This window comes from Leucopleurus acutus, assembly GCF_964270905.1.
Source record: "Leucopleurus acutus genome assembly, chromosome: 5".
In the NCBI taxonomy this organism is placed as follows: domain Eukaryota; kingdom Metazoa; phylum Chordata; class Mammalia; order Artiodactyla; family Delphinidae; genus Leucopleurus; species Leucopleurus acutus.
Window position 1 is genome coordinate 132,648,215 of NC_139147.1, and position 21,248 is coordinate 132,669,462.

General features: G+C 41.4%; 1 protein-coding gene across 1 annotated transcript in view; it reads right to left on the reverse strand.

Annotated features, from left to right (window-relative positions):
- Window positions 1–21,248, reverse strand: part of NEK11 (NIMA related kinase 11) — a gene marked incomplete at its 3' end in the record, with an annotated part of 145,020 nt that overhangs the window by 89,927 nt on the left and 33,845 nt on the right. Inside the window, 2 exon segments of the mRNA XM_082839292.1 lie at window positions 11,153–11,186; window positions 13,071–13,236. Of these exon segments, the coding sequence (XP_082695418.1) occupies window positions 11,153–11,186; window positions 13,071–13,236 (200 nt within the window).

A 21,248-nucleotide genomic window follows, 5' to 3' on the forward strand; every position in this document is an offset into this window, starting at 1 on the left:
GAAGAAATCAAAGAGGAAATAAAAAAATACCTAGGAACAAATGACAATGGAGACATGACAACCCAAAACCTATGAGATGCAGCAAAAGCAGTTCTAAGAGGGAAGTTTATAGCAATACAATCCTATCTTAAGAAACAGGAAACATCTCGAATAAACAACCTAACCTTGCACCTAAAGCAATTAGAGAAATAAGAACAAAAAAACCCCCAAAGTTAGCAGAAGGAAAGAAATCATAAACATCAGATCAGAAATAAATGAAAAAGAAATGAAGGAAACGATAGCAAAGATCAATAAAACTAAAAGCTGGTTCTTTGAGAAGGTAAACAAAATTGATAAACCATTACCCACACACATCAAGAAGAAAAGGGAGAAGACTCAAATCAATAGAATTAGAAATGAAAAAGGATAAGTAACAACTGACACTGCAGAGATAAAAAAGATCACGAGAGATTACTACAAGCAACTCTATGCCAATAAAATGGACAACCTGGAAGAAATGGACAAATTCTTAGAAAGGCACAACCTGCCAAGACTGAATCAGGAAGAAATAGAAAACATGAACAGGCCAATCACAAGCACTGAAATTGAAACTGCGATTAAAAATATTCCAACAAACAAAAGCCCAGGACCAGATGGCTTCACAGGAGAATTCTATCAAACATTTAGAGAAGAGCTAACACCCATCCTTCTCAAACTCCTCCAACATATAGCAGAGGGAGTAACACTCCCAAACTCATTCTACGAGGCCACCATCACCTTGATATCAAAACCAGACAATATGTCACAAAGAAAGAAAACTGCAGGCCAATATCACTGATGAACATAGATGCAAAATCCTCAACAAAATACTAGCAAACAGAATCCAACAGCACATTAAAAGGATCATACAGCATGATCAAGTGGGGTTTACCTCAGGAATGCAAGGATTCTTCAATATATGCAAATCAATCAATGTGATACACCATGTTAACAAATTGAGGGATAAAAACCATGTGATCATCTCAATAGATGCAGAGAAAGCTTTCAACAAAAGTCAACACCATTTATGATAAAAATCCTGCAGAAAGTAGGCATAGAGGGAACTTTCCTCAACATAATAAAGGCCATATATTACAAACCCACAGCCAACAACATCCTCAATGGTGAAAAACTGAAATCATTTCCACTAAGATCAGGAAAACGACAAGGTTGCCCACTCTCACCACTCTTATTCAACATAGTTTTGGAAGTTATAGCCACAGCAATCAGAGAAGAAAAGGAAATAAAAGGAATCCAAATCAGAAAGAAGAAGTAAAGCTGTCACTGTTTGCAGATGACATGATACTATACATAGAGAATCCTAAACATGCTACCAGTAAACTACTAAAGCTAATCAATGAATTTGGTAAAGTAGCAGGATACAAAATGAATGCACAGAAATCTCTGGCATTCCTACATACTAATGATGAAAAATCTGAAAGTGAATTCAAGAAAACACTCCCATTTACAATTGCAATAAAAAGAATAAAATATCTAGGAATAAACCTCCCTAAGGAGACAAAAGACCTGTATGCAGAAAATTATAAGACACTGATGAAAGAAATTAAAGATGATACAAATAGATGGAGAGATACACCATGTTCTTGGCTTGGAAGAATCAACATTCTGAAAATGACTCTACTACCCAAAGCCATCTACAGATTCAATGCAATCCCTATCAAACTACCACTGGCATTTTTCACAGAACTAGAACAAAAATTTCACGGTTTGTATGGAAACACAAAAGACCCCGAATAGCCAAAGCAATCTTGAGAACGAAAAATGGAGCTGGAGGAATCAGGCTCCCTGACTTCAGACTATACTACAAAGCTACAATAATCAAGACAGTATGGTACTGGCACAAAAACAGAAAGATTGATCATGGAACAGGATAGAAATCCCAGAGATAAACCCACACACATATGGTCACCTTATCTTTGATAAAGGAGGCAGGAATGTACAGTGGAGAAAAGATGGCCTCTTTAATAAGTGGTGCTGGGAAAACTGGACAGGTACATGTAAAAGTATGAGGTTAGATCACTCCCTAACACCATACACAAAAATAAGCTCAAAATGGATTAAAGACCTAAATGTAAGGCCAGAAACTATCAAACTCTTAGAGAAAAACATAGGCAGAACACTCTATGACGTAAATCACAGCAAGATCCTATTTGACCCAACTCCTAGAAAAATGGAAATAAAAACAAAAATAAACAAATGGGACTTAATGAAACTTCAAAGCTTTTACACAGCAAAGGAAACCATAAACAAGACCAAAAGACAACCCTCAGAATGGGAGAAAATATTTGCAAATGAAGCAACTGACAAAGGATTAATCTCCAAAATTTATAAGCAGCTCATGCAGCTCAATAACAAAAAAACAAACAACCCAATCCAAAATGGGCAGAAGACCTAAATAGACATTTCTCCAAAGAAGATATACCGATTGCCAACAAACACATGAAAGAATGCTCAACATCACTAATCATTAGAGAAAAGGAAATCAAAACTACAATGAGATATCATCTCACACCGGTCAGAATGGCCATCATCAAAAAATCTAGAAACAATAAATGCTGAAGAGGGTATGGAGAAAAGAGAACACTCTTGCACTGCTGGTGGGAATGTGAATTGGTACAGCCACTATGGAGAACAGTATGGAGGTTCCTTTAAAAACTACAAATAGAACAACCATATGATCCAGCAATCTCGCTACTGGGCATATACCCTGAGAAAAACATAATTCAAAAAGAGTCATGTACCAAAATGTTCATTGCAGCTCTATTTACAATAGCCAGGACATGGAAGCAACCTAAGTGGCCATCATCGGATGAATGGATAAAGAAGATGTGGCACATATATACAACGGAATATTCCTCAGCCATAAAAAGAAACGAAATTGAGCTATTTGTAATGAGGTGGATAGACCTAGAGTCTGTCATACATAGTGAAGTAAGTCAGAAAGAGATAGACTAATGCCGTATGCTAACACATATATATGGAATTTAAGAAAAAAAAATGTCTTGAAGAACCTAAGCATAAGACAGGAATAAAGACACAGACCTACTAGAGAATGGACTTGAGGATATGGGGATGGGGAAGGGTAACTGTGACAAAGCGAGAGAGTGGCATGGACAGATATACACTACCAAACGTAAGGTAGATAGCTAGTAGGAAGCAGCTGCATAGCACAGGGAGATCAGCTCATTGCTTTGTGACCGCCCGGAGGGGTGGGTTAGGGAGCGTGGGAGGGAGGGAGATGCAAGAGGGAAGAGATATGGGAACATATGTATATGTATAACTGATTCATTTTGTTATAAAGCAGAAACTAACACACCATTGTAAAGGAATTATACTCCAATAAAGAAAAAAAAAAAAAAGAAGTTAGATGAAAAAAGCATCCCTATGAGTCCATCTTATAATGTTAGATCTAACATTCCATGAGGAAAGCATAGGGGACATTCCATTTTATTACATATTTTTTAACAAAAATTAAACTACAGTAGAGTCTATCTTAAAAATCAGACTCCACTTGGGCTTCCCTGGTGGCGCAGTGGTTGAGAGTCTGCCTGCCAATGCAGGGGACACGGTTTCGTGCCCCGTCTGGGAGGATCCCACATGCCGCGGAGCAGCTGGGCCCGTGAGCCATGGCCGCTGAGCCTGCGCGTCCGGAGCCTGTGCTCCGCAACGGGAGAGGCCACAGAAGTGAGAGGCCGGCATACCGCAAAAAAAAGAAAAGAAAAGAAAAGAAAAGAAAAAAAACAGACTCCACTTAACCCACTTGCTGTGTTACTCATTACTGTACGTTCTGTCTGTGAACTGTACTCACTGTTGCCACAAAGGATACAACTGGCACTACTGGCAAACTTTGAATATGGAAACTTTATTAGAAAATAGCATTGTATCAATGTTAAATTTTCTTAATTTGAAAATTGAATCATAGTTATGAAGAGAATGTTCTTGTTCTTAGGAATAGCCACTGAAGTATTTCGGGGTAAGATGCATGATTATATAACTTTTAAATACTTAGGCGGGGAAAGAGGTGGGGAGAGAATAAAACAAATGAAGTGAAATGTTAACATCCCCCTTGAGTTAAGTCGAGTATACTTTCTGGCCCTCTGTTCCTTCTACTAGGAGAGGGAGACTGGGCTGAACTCTTTCAATATTATTCACACTGTGAGCCATGAAATTCAATGAGGAGTGGAGCCTGGCATCAGAAAATGTTAACCAGTGAATCTGAATGAAGTGTTTGCAAGAGTTCTTTGTATTTAAAATAAATAAATAAATAAATAAATAAAATAAAAGACAGAGGAGAGCCTTCTCAGAGCCTGAATACAGTGAGACTGCAATGTTCAGAGGATACACAAAGGGCAAAACAATCTCAGGATTTCAGGGCTGGAAGGAGCTTGAAAAAATTGTTCTCCCTACTTCTTCATTTTAAAATGAAAGCGCTTCCCCTGATTAATTCTCTGGGCTGACACCTTCAGATACAGTTCCCTCACACTCTTCATCTCCTTTAACTAAGGTTCTGAGACATCCTTCCAGTGGACCTCAAAATTTTGCATGTATCAGGCACATTCAAGTTGCTTGTTTAAAATGCATATTCCTGGGCTGTATCAACAGAGACTCTGATTCAGTAAATTAGGAGAGGACCAAGGAATCTGTATTTTTTAAATAAATAAATAAATTTATTTATTTATTTTCTTTTTTGGCTGCATTGGGTCTTCGTTACTGCGTGCGGGTGTTCTCTAGTTTCCGCGAGCGGGGGCTACTCTTCCTTGCGGTGCGTGGGCTTCTCATTGCAGCGGCTTCTCTTGTTGCAGAGCACAGGCTCTAGGCGTGCGGGCTTCAGTAGTTGTGGCACGCAGGCTCAGTAGTTGTGGCACACGGGCTTAGTTGCTCCACAGCATGTGAGATCTTCCTGGACCAGGGCTCGAACCCATGTCCCCTGAATTGGCAGGCGGATTCTTAACCACTGTGCCACCAGGGAAGCCCGGAATTTGTATTTTTTAACAAGCATCGTAAGTGACTCTGGGACAGGCCATAGACTGCACCTGAAAAAAGTGCTGCTAGATAATAACACAAATGGGCCAAATATTTACTATCTCACCTATTAATGGGAACATTTTGTCCAATAGCTTGAAAAATTCCAAAGGCAAAAGATGTATTTGAGAAAGTCCGGGTTGAATAAAAATTATTTTATAATATATTTTTAAATTTGTAAATGGAGTTCATAAAAAGTGGGGGAAATGTCAAACCACGTTATGCTCTTAAAAGCAAAATAAGAAGATCCAGTTTTTAAATAGTTACTAAAGAATGCCATGTAGTATTGTGACATTTATGTCTTGAAAATATAACTGAGCACACTTGGGTTTAGTTGCTAATTTTCTTTCAAATTCTTTTAGAGTAAGTTTTCTTCCTCCTGAGGTAAATGTACATAAATAAGAATAAAGAGGTAGAATTTATTTTTTTTTAAGAAGTGACATGAAATAATGCTTTCACCTATAAATCACTGGACTGTTTTTTTAAAATAAACTATTTGGAGTGTTTTATTCTGATTCTATTTTTGATCACATATTTATAGAAAGTCATATATCATAGCTAAAGCCACACTCCAAATGCCAGAAGTTCTACTGGGCTTATGAATTGCTTGATATTAGTGCATTCATACATTTCTCTTAAATGCAACTAGTTTTGTTTTTCAATTTTTACATCAACAACTTTAAATAAAAATCAGTGGCCTTATTTTTAAACTTTTTTTTGTGAAAAGCTTAAAATATTTCATAGTTTAAAGAAAGAAAGTAAATGGAACAAGTCAAATGATTTTACTTATGGTACTTACAAAGATCATGAACAGATAAGTTTAGGTGTATAAAAACACAAGATACATACTATTTACCATCTTCTTTAGCTGAATAAAGTCTAGACCCATAGAACTGGCACAGTGAATTCAGGGAGGCCTACATAGCCAGGCAGGAGCTGCCCAGGAAAACCAGATAGCTCTGATGCGATGCACCTCTCTGAAGATATCTCTAGTTCCCTTAATCAGCAGCAATCCCAGCAATGCAGACCACTGAAGACAGCCCTGATGTGTGGACACCTGGAGCTCACACTGGGAAGGATAATGCTATAGACAATGTTTGTGTCCCCAAAAATGCATATGTTGAAATCCTAACCCCACAGTGTGATGGTATTAAGAGGTGAGGCCTTTGGGAGGTGAATAGATCATGAGGGTAGAGCCCTCATGAATAGGATTAGTGCCTTTATGAAAGAGACCCCAGAGATTTCCCTCCCAGCTTCTGCCATGTGAGGACACAGCAAGAAGACGGCCATCTACAAACCAGGAATTGGGTTCTCACCAGACACTGAATCTGCCAGAACCTTGATCTTAGACTTCCTAGCCTCCAGAACCGTGAGAAATAAATGTATGTTGTTTATAAGGCACACAGTCTACGGTATTTTGTTATAGCAGCCTGAACGGACTAAGACCGAAGGTCACTAATCAATGCCACAAAGATCAATATACCAGGAGTGTCTCTCATTCGTGGCCTCAGACAGAGCTTCAGCAGTGGCTTTGAAGGACAACAAAGGGTTTGTCTCTAACAGTAGACCCAAGACATCCAGCATGAAGTTGTAAGGACCCTCTGAGAACCAATAAGCCTGGTGGTGCATGTCATTGCCAAATTCACTTGCAAGAGACTACAGAGACTCACTAGAATTTCAACATTATAAAACTCAACCCACTTACTTGGTTTATTTAAACAATTTGCATAAATGAGAAACATAAGAGGAGATTTAAAATGTTCTTTTTATATTACAAACAGATCCTTAGAAAGTATTTGCTTGAATGTTGCTATTGGACCCATTAGTGTTTAAAATTTTCCATGTTTCCTCCTTCTGGCATGAATCCTCACACTAAAGGCTGCAAGCCAAAAACTCAGAGGTAAAAATTAGCTCGCCTTCTAGAAAACAACCTGGGGGGAGAGTGAGGTCACACTGAAATAATGAACTATATAAAGACAGCTTCCATTGTTGACAGTGTATTAGGAGGAAAGGTCTGATAGTCCCTTTTTTAACTTTATTTTAACTCATAAAGTTAACAAATTAACTTTATTATTTCAAATACCTATAAAAGCCTAATAATATACTAAGTGTTGTTTACTCTATCTTAAAATTAGGACAGGGGTCAGAAAAATGAAATAACTTGTTCAAGGAAATGGACCAAGATTTGAACAGAAGTCAGTGTGATGCCAGAGTCCACACACTTTCTACTGTTTCAAACCCTATCTAGTTTACTATTGATAGAAAATAAAATAATTAATTATATTATCATTACATTAAGACATATGTGTGTGTACAAATTGATATACATGTGGTTTTGTGTCTATGTATATGTATGTATTATATAGAGATAGATAAAGATACAGAACATAAGCGAGAATAAGCCAAGGGAAGGTGCGGGTTTCCCATAAAACAGGATGATCTGGTGGACATGTGCACTGTGAGATGTTTACCACAGTCAAGCTGATTGACACATCCAATATCTCACATGATTTCTGTGTGCGTGTGTGTGCATGCGCATGCACGTGTGTGTTGAGAGCACTTGAGATCTACTCTCTTGACAAATGTGAAGTGTCTAAGTGCAGTATTGTGAACCATGGTCACCATGTTGTACATCAGATTCCCCAGAACCTGTTCATCTTGTAAACGAAAGTGTTAGCTTTATATTTTGCATAATTCACACAGACAGGCTTGATTAATGTAGCTGTGTTAAAATCTATGTTTAGTTTAGTGCCACCATCTGAAACATGTTTGGTTAACGTTGATATGAACAATAAAACAATTAATCTCTATTGATTCATGTCCAGGTAGAAGTAGATAATTTCATGCTTGGGAAGGTAGGCACCATGAACTATTTGGTTGACTCTATTAAGTATATATATATATTTATTTATTTATTTATTTATTTGCGCTACGCGGGCCTCTCACTGTTGTGGCCTCTGCCGTTGTGGAGCACAGGCTCCGGACGCGCAGGCTCAGTGGCCATGGCTCACGGGCCCAGCCGCTCCGCGGCATGCGGGATCTTCCTGGACCGGGGCACGAACCTGTGTCCCCTGCATCGGCAGGCGGACTCTGAACCACTGCGCCACCAGGGAAGCCCTGACTCTGTTAAATATTAAGGGAGGAATAGGAGCAATCCAAGTAAAAGAAAAACAGGAGCAGCTTTCCCTATACCCCTGTGATCCTGGTCCTGGTCCTGGATGAAATCCAACATTCCAGCCATGTGATTGCTAGAAAATCACCTCTCTGGGTTCCCATTTCCTCATCTACAAAATATAGTTTATAGATAAGAATCCACTTCTTCAAAAAGGATGGGGGCATGTTTAGAGGACACAGGAGCCAATCTGAAGGAGCCCCACTAGCCGAAGCTGGACCAATTTGAGAAAGAAAATTAATAATGACAGCATTGGGCTATAACCCATAGAATAAAATAAATATCCCTGAGTCCATACTGATATAAATAATTGAATAAAGACATCAATGGAGGAGAAGGAACAGTGGAATAGCTCTTTCTAACAGGACAGCCCTAATTAATAAATGTAGAAAGAATGAGGGAAATACATAATCACCATTAGGCAAATATCACAGTAAAAACTGCTCAAGGCAACTACCACTGAAAAAATGCTAAAATCAGGGCATGAAAGTTTGAGGAGAAACAGGATAGAAGGTTGCTCAGGGAGCCCAGAGAATGAGGCAGGTAATTTTCATGAATAACAGCACCCAGCTGGTGGCCTGAGCAGAAAACCACACCCACCAGCAGAGCCAGTCAGACTCCCCTGTTCTCAGCTGAGCCTCATCTTTGCTCAGTGCTCCATAAACACTGACATGGTTTTCTTCTATGACTATATTTTTCTGTTTCCACCCTGGCCATTCTCCCTTTTTTTGCAGTTCTCCACCCTGGCTGCCCATTAGAATCACCTGGAGAGCTTTCAAAAATCCTGATGCCTGGGTCATTCCCCAGGCCAATTAAATCAGACTTTCTGAAGGAGGGCCTCAGCCCTCATTAGTTCTGAAAGCTTTTCAGGTGATTCCAGTGTGCAGCCAAGGTTAAGCACTACAACTATATTGATACAATTTTTATTTAGCTATGTTAATATCACAGTGCAGGAAACAGACAAGTCCAACCTTCCCTGCTTTCTGACAAAGTGCTTTCAACATATATGACAGATAGAAGGATCCAAAATTTTACCACCGGCTTTTGACAGAAATAAGGTGAGAGGCAGCTGGAAGCAAGTGGTAAAGAATTCGTCAAAAGGAAAGAAATTTCCTGAGTACTAATTTTTTGTGGCTCATTACATGGGTTCATGATGCGATACAAAAATGAATCAGAAAAAGATCAATCCCACATGCTGAGAGTCTGATCTGAGACGGATGATACTACGTATAATGTGCTGTGTGTCACCAAGCTGAAATGCGATGAGAGTCGGGGATCGGGTGAGGAGGATTTCCAGCCAGGAGATTATAGGAATCTTTGTAGAGTGGGTGACATTTCAGCGGGCCTCGGAGGATGGGTGGGAACTGAAAACATGGGGCCAGGAGGAAGGACATTCTGAAAGGGCACAGATGAAGAGGTGGGAAACTGTGGAGGAGGGACAGGGGACAGCAAGTTGCCCCATTTCCCTGGCTGGAGGAGAATGGAAGGCACCAATACCTGAAACATTCTGTCACTTTGGTAGCTTGGGTACTATTCCCCATCAAAGATTTGGTTAGATCTTGACAAGAAGTTGTGAGAATGGGGTAATTTGCTTTTTACACTCATAATCTGATGTGATGTGTCCAAAGGGTTGGGTGGTGGACATAGCAGCCTCGTGAATGCATTTATATGTGTGTATTTCAATCTTGCAAGTCTCCAAATTAAATTACAGAAGAGGAAACTTGGGGATCAAAAAACCCAGCTATTTCAATGGTGATAACATTTTTCTGTGAGGTGCAAGTCTGGCCATCTGCCATTTCCAATATTATTATTTTACCTCAGTAAGAAGAGGATAATGCCAGGTTTGTGTGAGCTAAGCTCATGAAGATGAGAAATATCTCGGTTAGCAAGGAAAACTAGCGACCCACACACGTCATTCCTCGGGGAAGCGCGTCCTGACAGCTCAGCAGGTGGAACAGGGAAGCCCAGCAGCTGCTCCCCGGCCAGCGGCCGTCACCATGGCAACGCCCCGGGGTGGGAGGAGCAGCTCAGCCCTTGGAAACCGCCAGCATTTAAAAAGTAATGCAGATGATCCTGGATTGGATCCTAAGCGAGAAAAAGACATTCTTATAGAAATGTCCTTTGTAAAGACATAACTGGGACAAATGGGCTCAATTGGAGTGTGAACTGTGGATTAGATGTGTGGTTCTCAAACTGCAGTGTGCTTCAGCCTCACCTGGTGGGCTTGTCAAAACACAGATAGCCAGATCCCACCCCCAGAATTTCTAATTCGCTGTGGCTGTGGTGGAAGCTAACAATCTGTATCTCTAAGTAAAGATCCCAAATGATGCTGATGCTGCTGGTCTGGGATCACACACTGACAACCACTGGATTACATACCAGCATTGCATCGATGTTAATTTCCTGATTTTGATCTTCGTACTGTAGTTATGTTAAGGAAATGTCCTTGGCCTTAGAAAACACTCATAGGAGGATTTAGGACAAAGGGGCATCATGTCTGCAACTTACTCTCAAGTGGTTCAGGAAAAAATAGATAGACAGATGATAGATAGGTAGGTGATAGATAGATAGATAGAAAGGGTAGAATAATAAAGCAAATGTGAAAAAATAACAATTGGTAAATCTGAGCGAAGTGTATATGGGAGTTCACTGTGTTCTGTAACTTTTCTAGTAGATTAAAATTACATGAAAATTAATAATTAAAACTTAATATAAGGAGAGAAAATTATAGCTTATCATCTAGCTCTGTTCAATATGGTAGCCACCAGCTACACATGGTTATTTACATTTAAAGTAATTAAAATTAAATAAAGTTTAACATCCAGCTCCTCAATCATACTAGCCATATTTCATCAGGTACTAAAGGGTTGTATGTGACCAGCAACTACCATATTGGACAGTACAAATATAGAGTATTACCATCATCACACAAAGTTCCACTGGACAGTCCGCACTACAGTGAAAAATATTTTAAGATCATGAGAGTCTCTTTGGAAAATTCAGTGTGCCGAGAGCAGCAGCAGAGGTAGCAGTAATAGGCATAAGCAATAGGAGTCAGTTGCTTCCCACATAAGATAGTTTATTAACTGAATGGGGCAAAAAGAAGAAAATGATTAAATTATAGCTGATGGATCATAGTGTAGCTATATTTGTAAATCCCTGGGTTTTGCATAGATCAGTGACATATTTGCCAGAGCAGCTGTTCTTACCCATGCTCTGCGCACCTCATCATTTTACTGATTTTCTTAAAAATCTGTTGGATAAAGGAGAAGTAAACACCCAAATGTCCTGATTCTTTTTCTTTTCTTCCCCTGCTTCTCCTTCAAGCAGAGGAGGGGCAAGACTGGTTGGGGAAACTCCCAGCAAGGCTGTGCCAGGGAGACCGTCCCGAAGGGGAACAGCCAAGACCTGGATGATATCAAATTTTCAGATATTCTAACTTTGCTACTGGTTTCATTTTGGATGACACAGCAGCTACTATATAAAGTACAGCGAGGCTGGGTTTTGTTGCTATCTTTACTCCTTCCGATTTGCTTCTCCTCCTTCCTCTTCTTTTCCGCACCTCAGACACCCAGCACCCTCTGACCCAAACAGGCCTGCCTCCCCCTCTAAAGAGCATCTTCTTTCTTCCCAGCGTCATTTCTCTTGGGCCCCAGCAACACCCAGGTGATGAACTGAATACATTCTAAAGTATGAATAGAACCAGGTTCTCCCAAGGTACATTTGGCTAACACTAGCTCTCAGAATGTTCTGGAAGATACTGTCTGAGCAAGGGCATGTTTGGGTATTCTCTTTCTGACCCAACCCCTGTAACTCCCCTCTCCCTAGCCTCTCAGGAGTGACCACCCAGACCCACATATGCTGCACCTTGTCAGCCCCAAGCCCCCTCCACCTGGCACCTTTCTCAGCAGCTTCATGTTCACTTGGGCTCAGTAAAATGCACAGCTATTATCACTTGGGGAGAACATGGAATGGCAGGGAAAACTGCAAATACCTGAAGCCATAAATCATAAATCAGTTAATATGAAGGATTTTCATGGGTAAAATGAGCCATATTCCCATTTCCAAGTTTCCATTGGGGAAAATGAACCACAGAGCTAGAACCCAGGACTCAGGAGGTGTCCCTCTGCTCTATCCAGGCCTCTGTTACGGCATTTAAATGTCCATCTAATAATCGAACCGTTGTCGGAGGCTTGGAGAATGCACCCACACACACACGCACACACACACACACACACCAAAAATAAATATGCTGGATTGTTTTTCTGCAGCAGTTCCTCCCTAAAATACATTGACTCTGAGTTTTCCAAGAAAGAGAAACCCTTCATCAGAAACAAGTTTGTCAATTACATAGACATGATCACTCTTAGCAGCAAGACACAACATCCCAGGTATTTATAGTTCACCTTGTGGTTGGCTAGTTAAACTTCTGAGATGTCTCTTTACAGCTTTTTACTATGAAATATATATATATTTTTTAATTTATTTATTTTATTTATCTTTGGCTGCATTGGGTCTTCATTGCTGCACGCGGGCTTTCTCTAGTTGCGGCGAATGGGGGCTACACTTGGTTGCAGTGCGCAGGCTTCTCATTACAGTGGCTTCTCTTGTTGTGGAGCACAGGCTCTAGGCACACGGGCTTCAGTAGTTGTGGCACACGGGCTCAGTAGTTGTGGCGCACGGGCTTAGTTGCTCCGGGGCATGTGGGATCTTCACGGACCAGGGCTCGAATCCATGTCCCCTGCTTTGGCAGGCGGATTCTTAACCACTGCGCCACCAGGGAAGCCCTATGAAATATATTTTTATTAAGATTTCAAAAAGTGAAGGAGAGTCTCACCTCACAGTACTCTGTGAAAATGCAGAAATCATCTTGCTCCGCAAAGCTTGCATGGAACTTGACGATGGCTAGATGGTCCAGCTTGGAAAGGAGCTGGGCCTCCAAAGTGGCCTGAAGAGTCTCATCTGGATTGAGTTCTCCAGTAGAGATTTCCTTCAGGACCTTTCTGCAGCCAAAAAAAGAAAAAAAATTTTAATACATTTAGAACTCAAAAACATGTTTAATAGATGTGAACAGCGGTGCAGGGCCATCTAATTAATGCCCAGGCTGTGACCTACTCAGAGTTCTGCTATCACTGGTGACTCCTGGGCACCCTGGGTCTGCCTCTGTCCTGGCAGTGCCCTCCACACCTGCGGCCCTAGTTTGGTCACACAGGGCAGAGACAGGGCTAATCTTGAGTGGCGTGGCTGAAGCGGCTCTTCCTCAGCCTCTAAGTGTCTCTGTTTCTGTCTTTTTCTGTCTCTTTGTGTGTTTTCTGTCTCTACTTATCTGTTTTCCTGTTTCTGTCTGCTTTTCTATTTCTCTCACTATTCCTATCTTGGTATCTCTCTGTCTCTCTCTCTCTCTCTCTCTATATATATATATATATGTGTGTGTGTGTGTGTGTGTGTGTGTGTGTGTGTGTGTGAATATAATATAATTATAAAATCTGTCTCTCTGCATCTGTCTTATTCTTTTTGACTCTCTTTTCCTCTCTGACTCTCTCTTTGCCTCCGCATGTGTGTATAAATATACATGCTTCTCTCTGTCTCTCAGCTCTAAAATTTTCCAAATCTATCAACTTAATATCAGCAGAATCAATATCTACCTATTTTCTTTTTAAAATTATCCTTGGCATATCATACTTTATTGCTACCAGTATTTAGGAAAAGAAAAAAATCTAAAAACATTGACAGAGGTATTCAAACATGTATAAATGGAACAAGAGCTCATTACATCTCCAAATTATTAACTTAAAAATTGTGGTAACTAATGAGGAGTGGACCAAAACATTATCTCTTCCCATCTACAGAAAGAAACAGACTGATGACCAAACCAATTACAGTGCCACAGTGTAAACAGATTGCCTGGAGAAGCACTTTAGAGCACCAATTATGTATGCAGACAGATTCCACTGATTATAAGTGAGCCTTAGCTGTTCATTAAGCTCTGCAGGACCTGTACTAGAAGACATTTTGCAGTAATGTTATTTAAGAGTAACTATCTATGCATATTAATGAAAATGTATTTATAGTAGAAGCTCTCTTAATTAAAGGCCCTTTAACCAAATCCTAGATTAACCAGAGCTCTGCAGTCCTTTCTAACAGATGCCAATGGCCACCTTTTTGTTGGGGACGCGGTGGCCAGCAGGTGCTCTCTGGACCACCTTCCAGTTAAGCTGTTTACCCAAGTCGTAGCGTCTATTCCCAAACCTGTTTATGCCACTCGTGCCCAGTATTGTAAATCTGTGACTTAAATATGACAAACTGATGAAGGATGGGTGAGTGTTGTCTCTGCTAGAAAAACTAAGTCAAATGCTTACCACAAAGCTTAATAATGACAAGTTGCAAAAAAAAAAAAATGCTGTTAAAGAAGTAATTGATAAGACAGTTCTAAAACGTTGGTTTAAAAATGTAAAAATCTAGAATTCTGAACTGAGATTGCTAAATTCTCATTCTACTTTAAAGAAGGTAAACTTGGAAAACTTAATCAACTTAACATGGGTAAGTTTATGCAAAAAAGATGAAGCGACCTCTCATCAGAGGACATCAGATGTTGGCTGCACAACAAAAATGAGAGAAAATGTACAACAATATGTTTTAAGTTGATATAAACGTTTTAGTTATGTCATTTCATTTTAAAATTGTTCCCTTATGTAACTAAGGACCAGCCCCAATAACACTGGACAGGGGCCATCACATTGGTTTTGTTAGGTCTTGAACGCCCTACCAGGCCCCTACTTGATAATGGAGTGGATTCTGGAGAAATTCTTGCTTGGTAACATGTTCTATAGAGAGACTGTTCTAGCAAGAATTTGGTTCAAAATGACCTCATGTTATTAAGAGTGGCATCTCAAACTGTTTGGTATAATAAAGGAACTTGAAATGACAGACGCGGTTGTTTTCCTGTAACTTCTAAAAATGATAAAGCCGTAAGCCAAATGACATATTCATGGTACTTTTCCAGTATTTACTGCGCCCCAGCCAACTGCAGTTGTAAAAGTCACAGTGGTTAATTTATATAGCACGGCAATATAAAGCCTCACTCAAACTTGCAATATTCTCTTGCTGTGAAGGAACAAATGCTATCGGAAGTTTTAAGATACTTATTTTTTCTTGCAAACATCAACTATTGTGCAACAGGGCATGGGATTTTACATATAGTTACCTGAGCCCCATCTGGCAGCCTGATGATAAGGCATAAAATCTCATTTGCCCACAGCTTAGCAGATGAAGGTAGGGCTATCAAGACAGGTGATATCTAATATAATCACCTCTGGCAGATGCGGAGATATTCCACCTCCCTTACCTAGAACTGCTAGAGGAAACTCTCATTGCGTGTCACATAATGTGAGAGCCTTATCAGCCAAGCAGAGTGCAGAAACTGACCAAGTCAAGGAAGCTTGGCCCTGGCTCAGTGACACTCAGCCTGTCACCCTCTCCTAAGTAACAGGACAGATATTTATTTTCTCAGAACTTCAGCTGTTCAGGAGAAACTTTTTAGCAGCTGCAAAACAGGCACCCCTTCAGACTCACTCATTTTGCAAACTTTCTGTTCTCTTCCCTAAGTGGCACATTTCTTTCTAGAATCAGTAGTGAACTGACAAACTTTGGAGAGTGACTGCAAATTTGGGATAACTATAGCTAATTTCATTCCCTTCAAATTTGGCCCACCTTCCATACAAATGGGGCAGATGATATCTTTGAGAAGTTCAGGGTTATTTCCCCCAAATTTCCCTATAGTCTTTCACATATTTCAAATTGAACAAGCAGCATAGCCTGCCTCAGGAAAAAGATGACATCACAAACTACAGAGAATATGAGTAAAATCCCTGGCTTTTGATTTTCCAAAGGAGAAACCAAGGCCAAAGAGAAAAGATCTGAAGGAGCACCTGACCAGTGGCATGAGTGTCCTCCCTGTCCGACGTGAGAGAGACCCTCGGGACCAGATGGAGGGGAGACAAGAACATTAGGCACTGCTGAGCCCTTGAAAATAGTTCATGTTCCCCAGGCCGTGTCCTGGGGGACAGAACTCCCAGATGGGGAGAAGAGCCCCAGAGCAGAAGCCCTGCTATATTTCCAAAGCAGGAACCTCACATTTCCTTGTGTCCAGCAAGGGGTAGGAGTGAAAGAAAGGTCTTCAAGGGGCAAGTAAACCAAGGGGCCTAAGAGTTCTGGAATCTCAGTGAGGAGTGCTGTGTGTGCAGTGGTGTAGTGGGCTCTGAGAATTCGTCACCCCTGCCCTTGGGTCTCCTGAGGAAGACAGATAGTAAGCAGATCAGTGTGCATAAATGTGTGTATGTGACTATGTTTGTATTTTCTAAAACTTCAAATCGAGCTGGGTGCTACACAGTTAGGGTAAGTGATGTCTGAGGCCCTCCCGATTTAAGCTGCCGTGACTCTCTAATTTGATCAGCAGCTACTGTACCCACTGAGGGCAAATCCACAGGAAACAGATTTTAACTGCAGCTTAAATAAGACAGTAATATTTTTTGTTTTTTAAAAAATTCAATATTCACCTGTTCAACAGATTATTAAATCTGCTCAGGACTTTCAAGGTAAGAGTTTTCATCCATCTAGAAAGGCTGCAATTATTTTAACTAATCCTTTCTTAAATGGTCAGTTCTCATTATTTTTCTAATTTACAAGGAAATATAGTGTTGTTACAGAAAAATTTGAAAACAAAACATAGTCCACAATCCACTACAGAGATCATCAGCAGTAACAATTTTGTGTACTTCCTTCACATCTTTTTGCTACACAATTTTTTAACACTAGAGGCCAGTTTAGACAATTTGCCTGCTATTTTCATGAGACAGTATCATAGCAGAAATCTATCATTTGTGGCTGCCCAGTGTCTTTAGACAGCCTCCCTACATTGTAGTAGACCCCTGGGCTGTGGGTCCTGCCTTCCCTAGATAAAAACAAACAGACAGACAACAACAATTCCTCATCTCCCACCTGCCTTGAGTTGGGGTGCCAGTGTGGGACCTAGGTTCTGCCAGTCAGCTGGACCAAGCCGGGACCTTGCCTTGGGTGTGAGCTGTGTGGTGGGACAGGGCAGGCACAGGACCTCCCTTCACTCATACAGGTGTCCTAAGAAAGAGCGTTGGTCTGGGGGCAGTGGCAGTGGGCCAATTCCAGGCTGACATTCCTGGAAATTTAGCCTCCCCTGCCCTGCAGCCTCCCGCAGCTGTGAGAGCCATCTGTGTTCAGTATCAATCCCCTTCTGCCTCAACCGTGCAGAGGGCGGCTACTCATATCTGCGTCTAGAGCCCTGACCCACGCGATTATGCGTCACAGAGCACTGTGAGGTGTTCCCATGAAGCACTCACTTTGGGATAATGAAAACTGAACCTCTGAAAATTTGACTCATTTAGGTTAATTTTTATTCATTTATTTGAGTCTTAAAACTTAGGATCTTCTGAGGGATTTAGGGCCTTTTATGGGTAGAAGTATCATGAGAGTGGAAAAACACCCTTTTAAAAGTAACTTAACCCCCTTTAATATGACATATAACTTTAAAGCGTAAAGGGACATGAAAAAATGGCAGTGATATTTGTTCCAAAAAGTGGCACATTAATAAAAGATGGGAAAGCCGGGAACTAAAGGTACCTAAAGGAGTAGCTGAAAAAACATTGTAGGTGTTAGTGGAGAGTATACAACAGATGGGATTTTATTTTATTTCAGTTGTTTTTCCTTCTTTCAGCAATTCAGAAACATTTTTAAGGTCTGTGGCCAGAGAAAAGGATAATATTATTTTATGGATCATCATATGCCATAATCTATGAGCTGCCTTTGTTTCTAACAATTAAATCCCTGATCCCAGCTTGTTTCAGGGTAAAAACTCTGATTCATCTGATCTTTTCCTCTCCACCCCTGATCATAGGCATGTTGCAGTTTTTGGACACAAACGGAGCTCAGATGACATCACCATACAGTGCAGGGACAGCAAGACTCAGGTGCCCATGGCAGACACCAGCAACTAAGGACCAAAATCCTTCCGCTGAGCCTGACTTCAGACTCCACACAAGGTGCCAGGCAGCCACTGCCAAATACCTTCACATCGAAAGTTCCACATTTCTGTTATTTCACCATCTACTGACTGCCCTGGGTATGCCAAACACAGTATCATGTTCTGGGGATAGAAAGATGAAAAAGATAAAACTCCTGCCCTCCAAGAAAGCTCAGTCTCATGGGGAAGGCCAACAAGTACAAAAATAGTTGAACAACTTCACGATAAATGCAATAATAGAGCTGGGGATGGGGTGAGGACCCCTAACTCTCCTTTGAGAAGAGAAAAAACGTAAAATCTATAGACTAGAGCCCCAGGACATTCACTTTTGCACACAGAAACTACTTTGTAGTAAGCTGAATTGCCTTCTCCCCAGGTGGATTCCAAGCAGCAAAAGAAATGAATTTATCATTCTTTACAATTTGCCCTGTATAAACCAATAGCCAGTAGAGGGACAGCTATATTTGCATTACCTGAATAGGCTACGAAAGTTAATAAGCAGGTGACTTTTCAAAAAAAGAAAACTGCTTGAGAATTCCAATATCTATATATCCTTCTTTAGAGTAAATCATGCAGACACACACACAACCACAGTATACATTATGGAACGAAGAATGAAAATGTTACAGGGAGGGGTATTTCTTAAAATACCTAAAAACCTGGCAGGTTCACAAAACACTCCTTCCTTCCTTCCACCCCCTGCATCCCCCCCTGCCCTCCGCCATTTATCTATCCCAATTTTTAATCAGAAAAAAAGCATTTGCGCTATATATAACTACATTTTAAAAGATAATGTATCGAGCCATGCTCTGCTCTACAGGACTCTCTTAGTTTGGGGTCCCCAGGAAGCAAACCCTGAGACAGGATTTGAGGCAGGTGATCAATTTGGGCAGTAAGAAGAGGGGTAGGAAAGTGAGGTGAAGGGAGGGGAGCCATTCAAGGGCCTGTTATCAAGCCAGTTACCCCTGTGGGCAACTGGGGCTTAACTGTGGAGGAACCCTAGGGGCAGGCATAGAACACACCTCTGGGCTCCTCTGCCCGAGGGGCGGGGACCAACTCCCTCATCCACTGACTCAGGCTGCTCCTGGGAGTATCAACTCCCCCACTCTCCGCCTCACTGGAGCACAGAGGCCCTGACAGCCAGGGAGGCCTCAGGCAGAACTGCCCCTGCTGCAGGTGGAGGCTGGGTCCACGTACAGGAAATGCTAATTGGCCAGGGGACATGGGTGGGGCCCCAACACCATCTGTCACAGGGATGAAAATAAAGGCAACTTTTCTCCACTTTAAATTCTGCTCTATTTTACCTTTACTCCTGAAGATAGCTAGGATATAGTGATTCTGAGACACAGTGTCTGTAACACTGAATAATGAAACTGCAAATCAGTTATAACCTATAGATAAATTCTATCTCCTATGCTTCTCGAGACTTCGTTTACAAACACATTAGCAGCATATGGGAGTATTATGTACAAATAATAAGCAAAAATAACTAGTAATACAGGTAAAAAACAAAGAACAAAGAACAGTAGAAGTATTTCAGACATTATTGTTTGGCAAATATGTTATTCCTGGCTCCTGTTTAGATTATATTTTCATTTGTGGTAACAAGTTCCATGCAGTGTTTCAATGCTGGTAACATAACAAATTAGGCAGGTTGCCTTTTATTTTTAAGGAACAGAAAAGAGTAAACAGAAATTTCAGGAGCAGGAGTTTTGAAGATAAATATTGCCTGAATAAAAAGTATCTAATAATCATGTGAATTCAATGACTCTTCCCATCTGTATAAACTTAAAAAACAGAAATGGCTTGAACACACGTCTCAAGGCTGGAAACGGTGCTGGTGCTCAGTGGAGGTTCTCCGCAGGGTATCTCTGGTGTCAGTGCAAGAACAGAACTGGCTTCAGGATGGACCCCAACCAGCCCTTTCCCAGGGGGGCTCCCTGGAGGTGACAGAGAAGACACAAAGTGTCTAACTGCTCTGCTGTGCAAAGCTCTCCTCCCAGGGCTTGACAGAGACTCCACAGCCGAGCCCAGGAATCCATGAGTGAGTGTGAATTGGTCGGCGGGGGCGGTAACAGAGGGCAGACTGGGTATCTGTGCCTTCATGGCCAGGCAGCCATCTCCTCCCTGTGTCTAAGTCACAGCCTCTACCAAAGCTTCTGGGACTGTCTCATGAGAGCTCACTGAGAACAAACTGCACTCTCCTCTCCTTTCAGCCAAAAAAATGAGTGGGTTCCCTTCACGGTGAGCTCCCTTCCTGGAGCTCCTTTCCACAGCCTTGGAAAGTTCTCTTTACCACCAGAGATGTAACGGAGCCAACTCTAGCTCCCCTGAGAACCAGTGAGGGCTCTTCCCCCACCCTCCTTCTCCCACACACCTCCAGACAAGTGGTCAGGCAGTTCTGTCTTTCTTATTTATACAGACGAGCACAGTCATTAAATATTGTGGCTTAATTATTTTAAGAGAGGGTGGCTGTCTCCCCCTCTCCCCAGCCCCTGGGGTGAATCATAACTGATCTAAGCCCACCATGTAATCCTAGTCTCCTTGCCAGTGATCAGTCTAGACACGTGGTGTAATTCTGGCCTGGGAGATGTGGGGAGGGCTTGTGATGGTTTTCTAGGAAAGATGCTCCTCACTGATAAAAAAAGGGAAGCATAGGAGGAGAGTCCCCTTCCTCCAACTCTGCAACGCTATCACTCGCCTGTGACTCCTTTGACCTCGGCAGCCAGCTGGCGTCCTGAAGGAACTGTCCTGAGACGACAGGCTGGGTGAAAGGAAGGCACCAAGGCCCCTTACGACTTCATCACGGGGTCTGCTCTCCCTCTGGACTTTTTGTTAGGGAGATGAATCTTTCTTATTGTTTAAGCCATCTTGGTGGCCAAAGATATCCTGATACCAATACTTTGCTACAGGAAGAAAGAGGAGGTTTTTAAAGAAGAGATTAGAAGCAGAGGTGGAGGATGT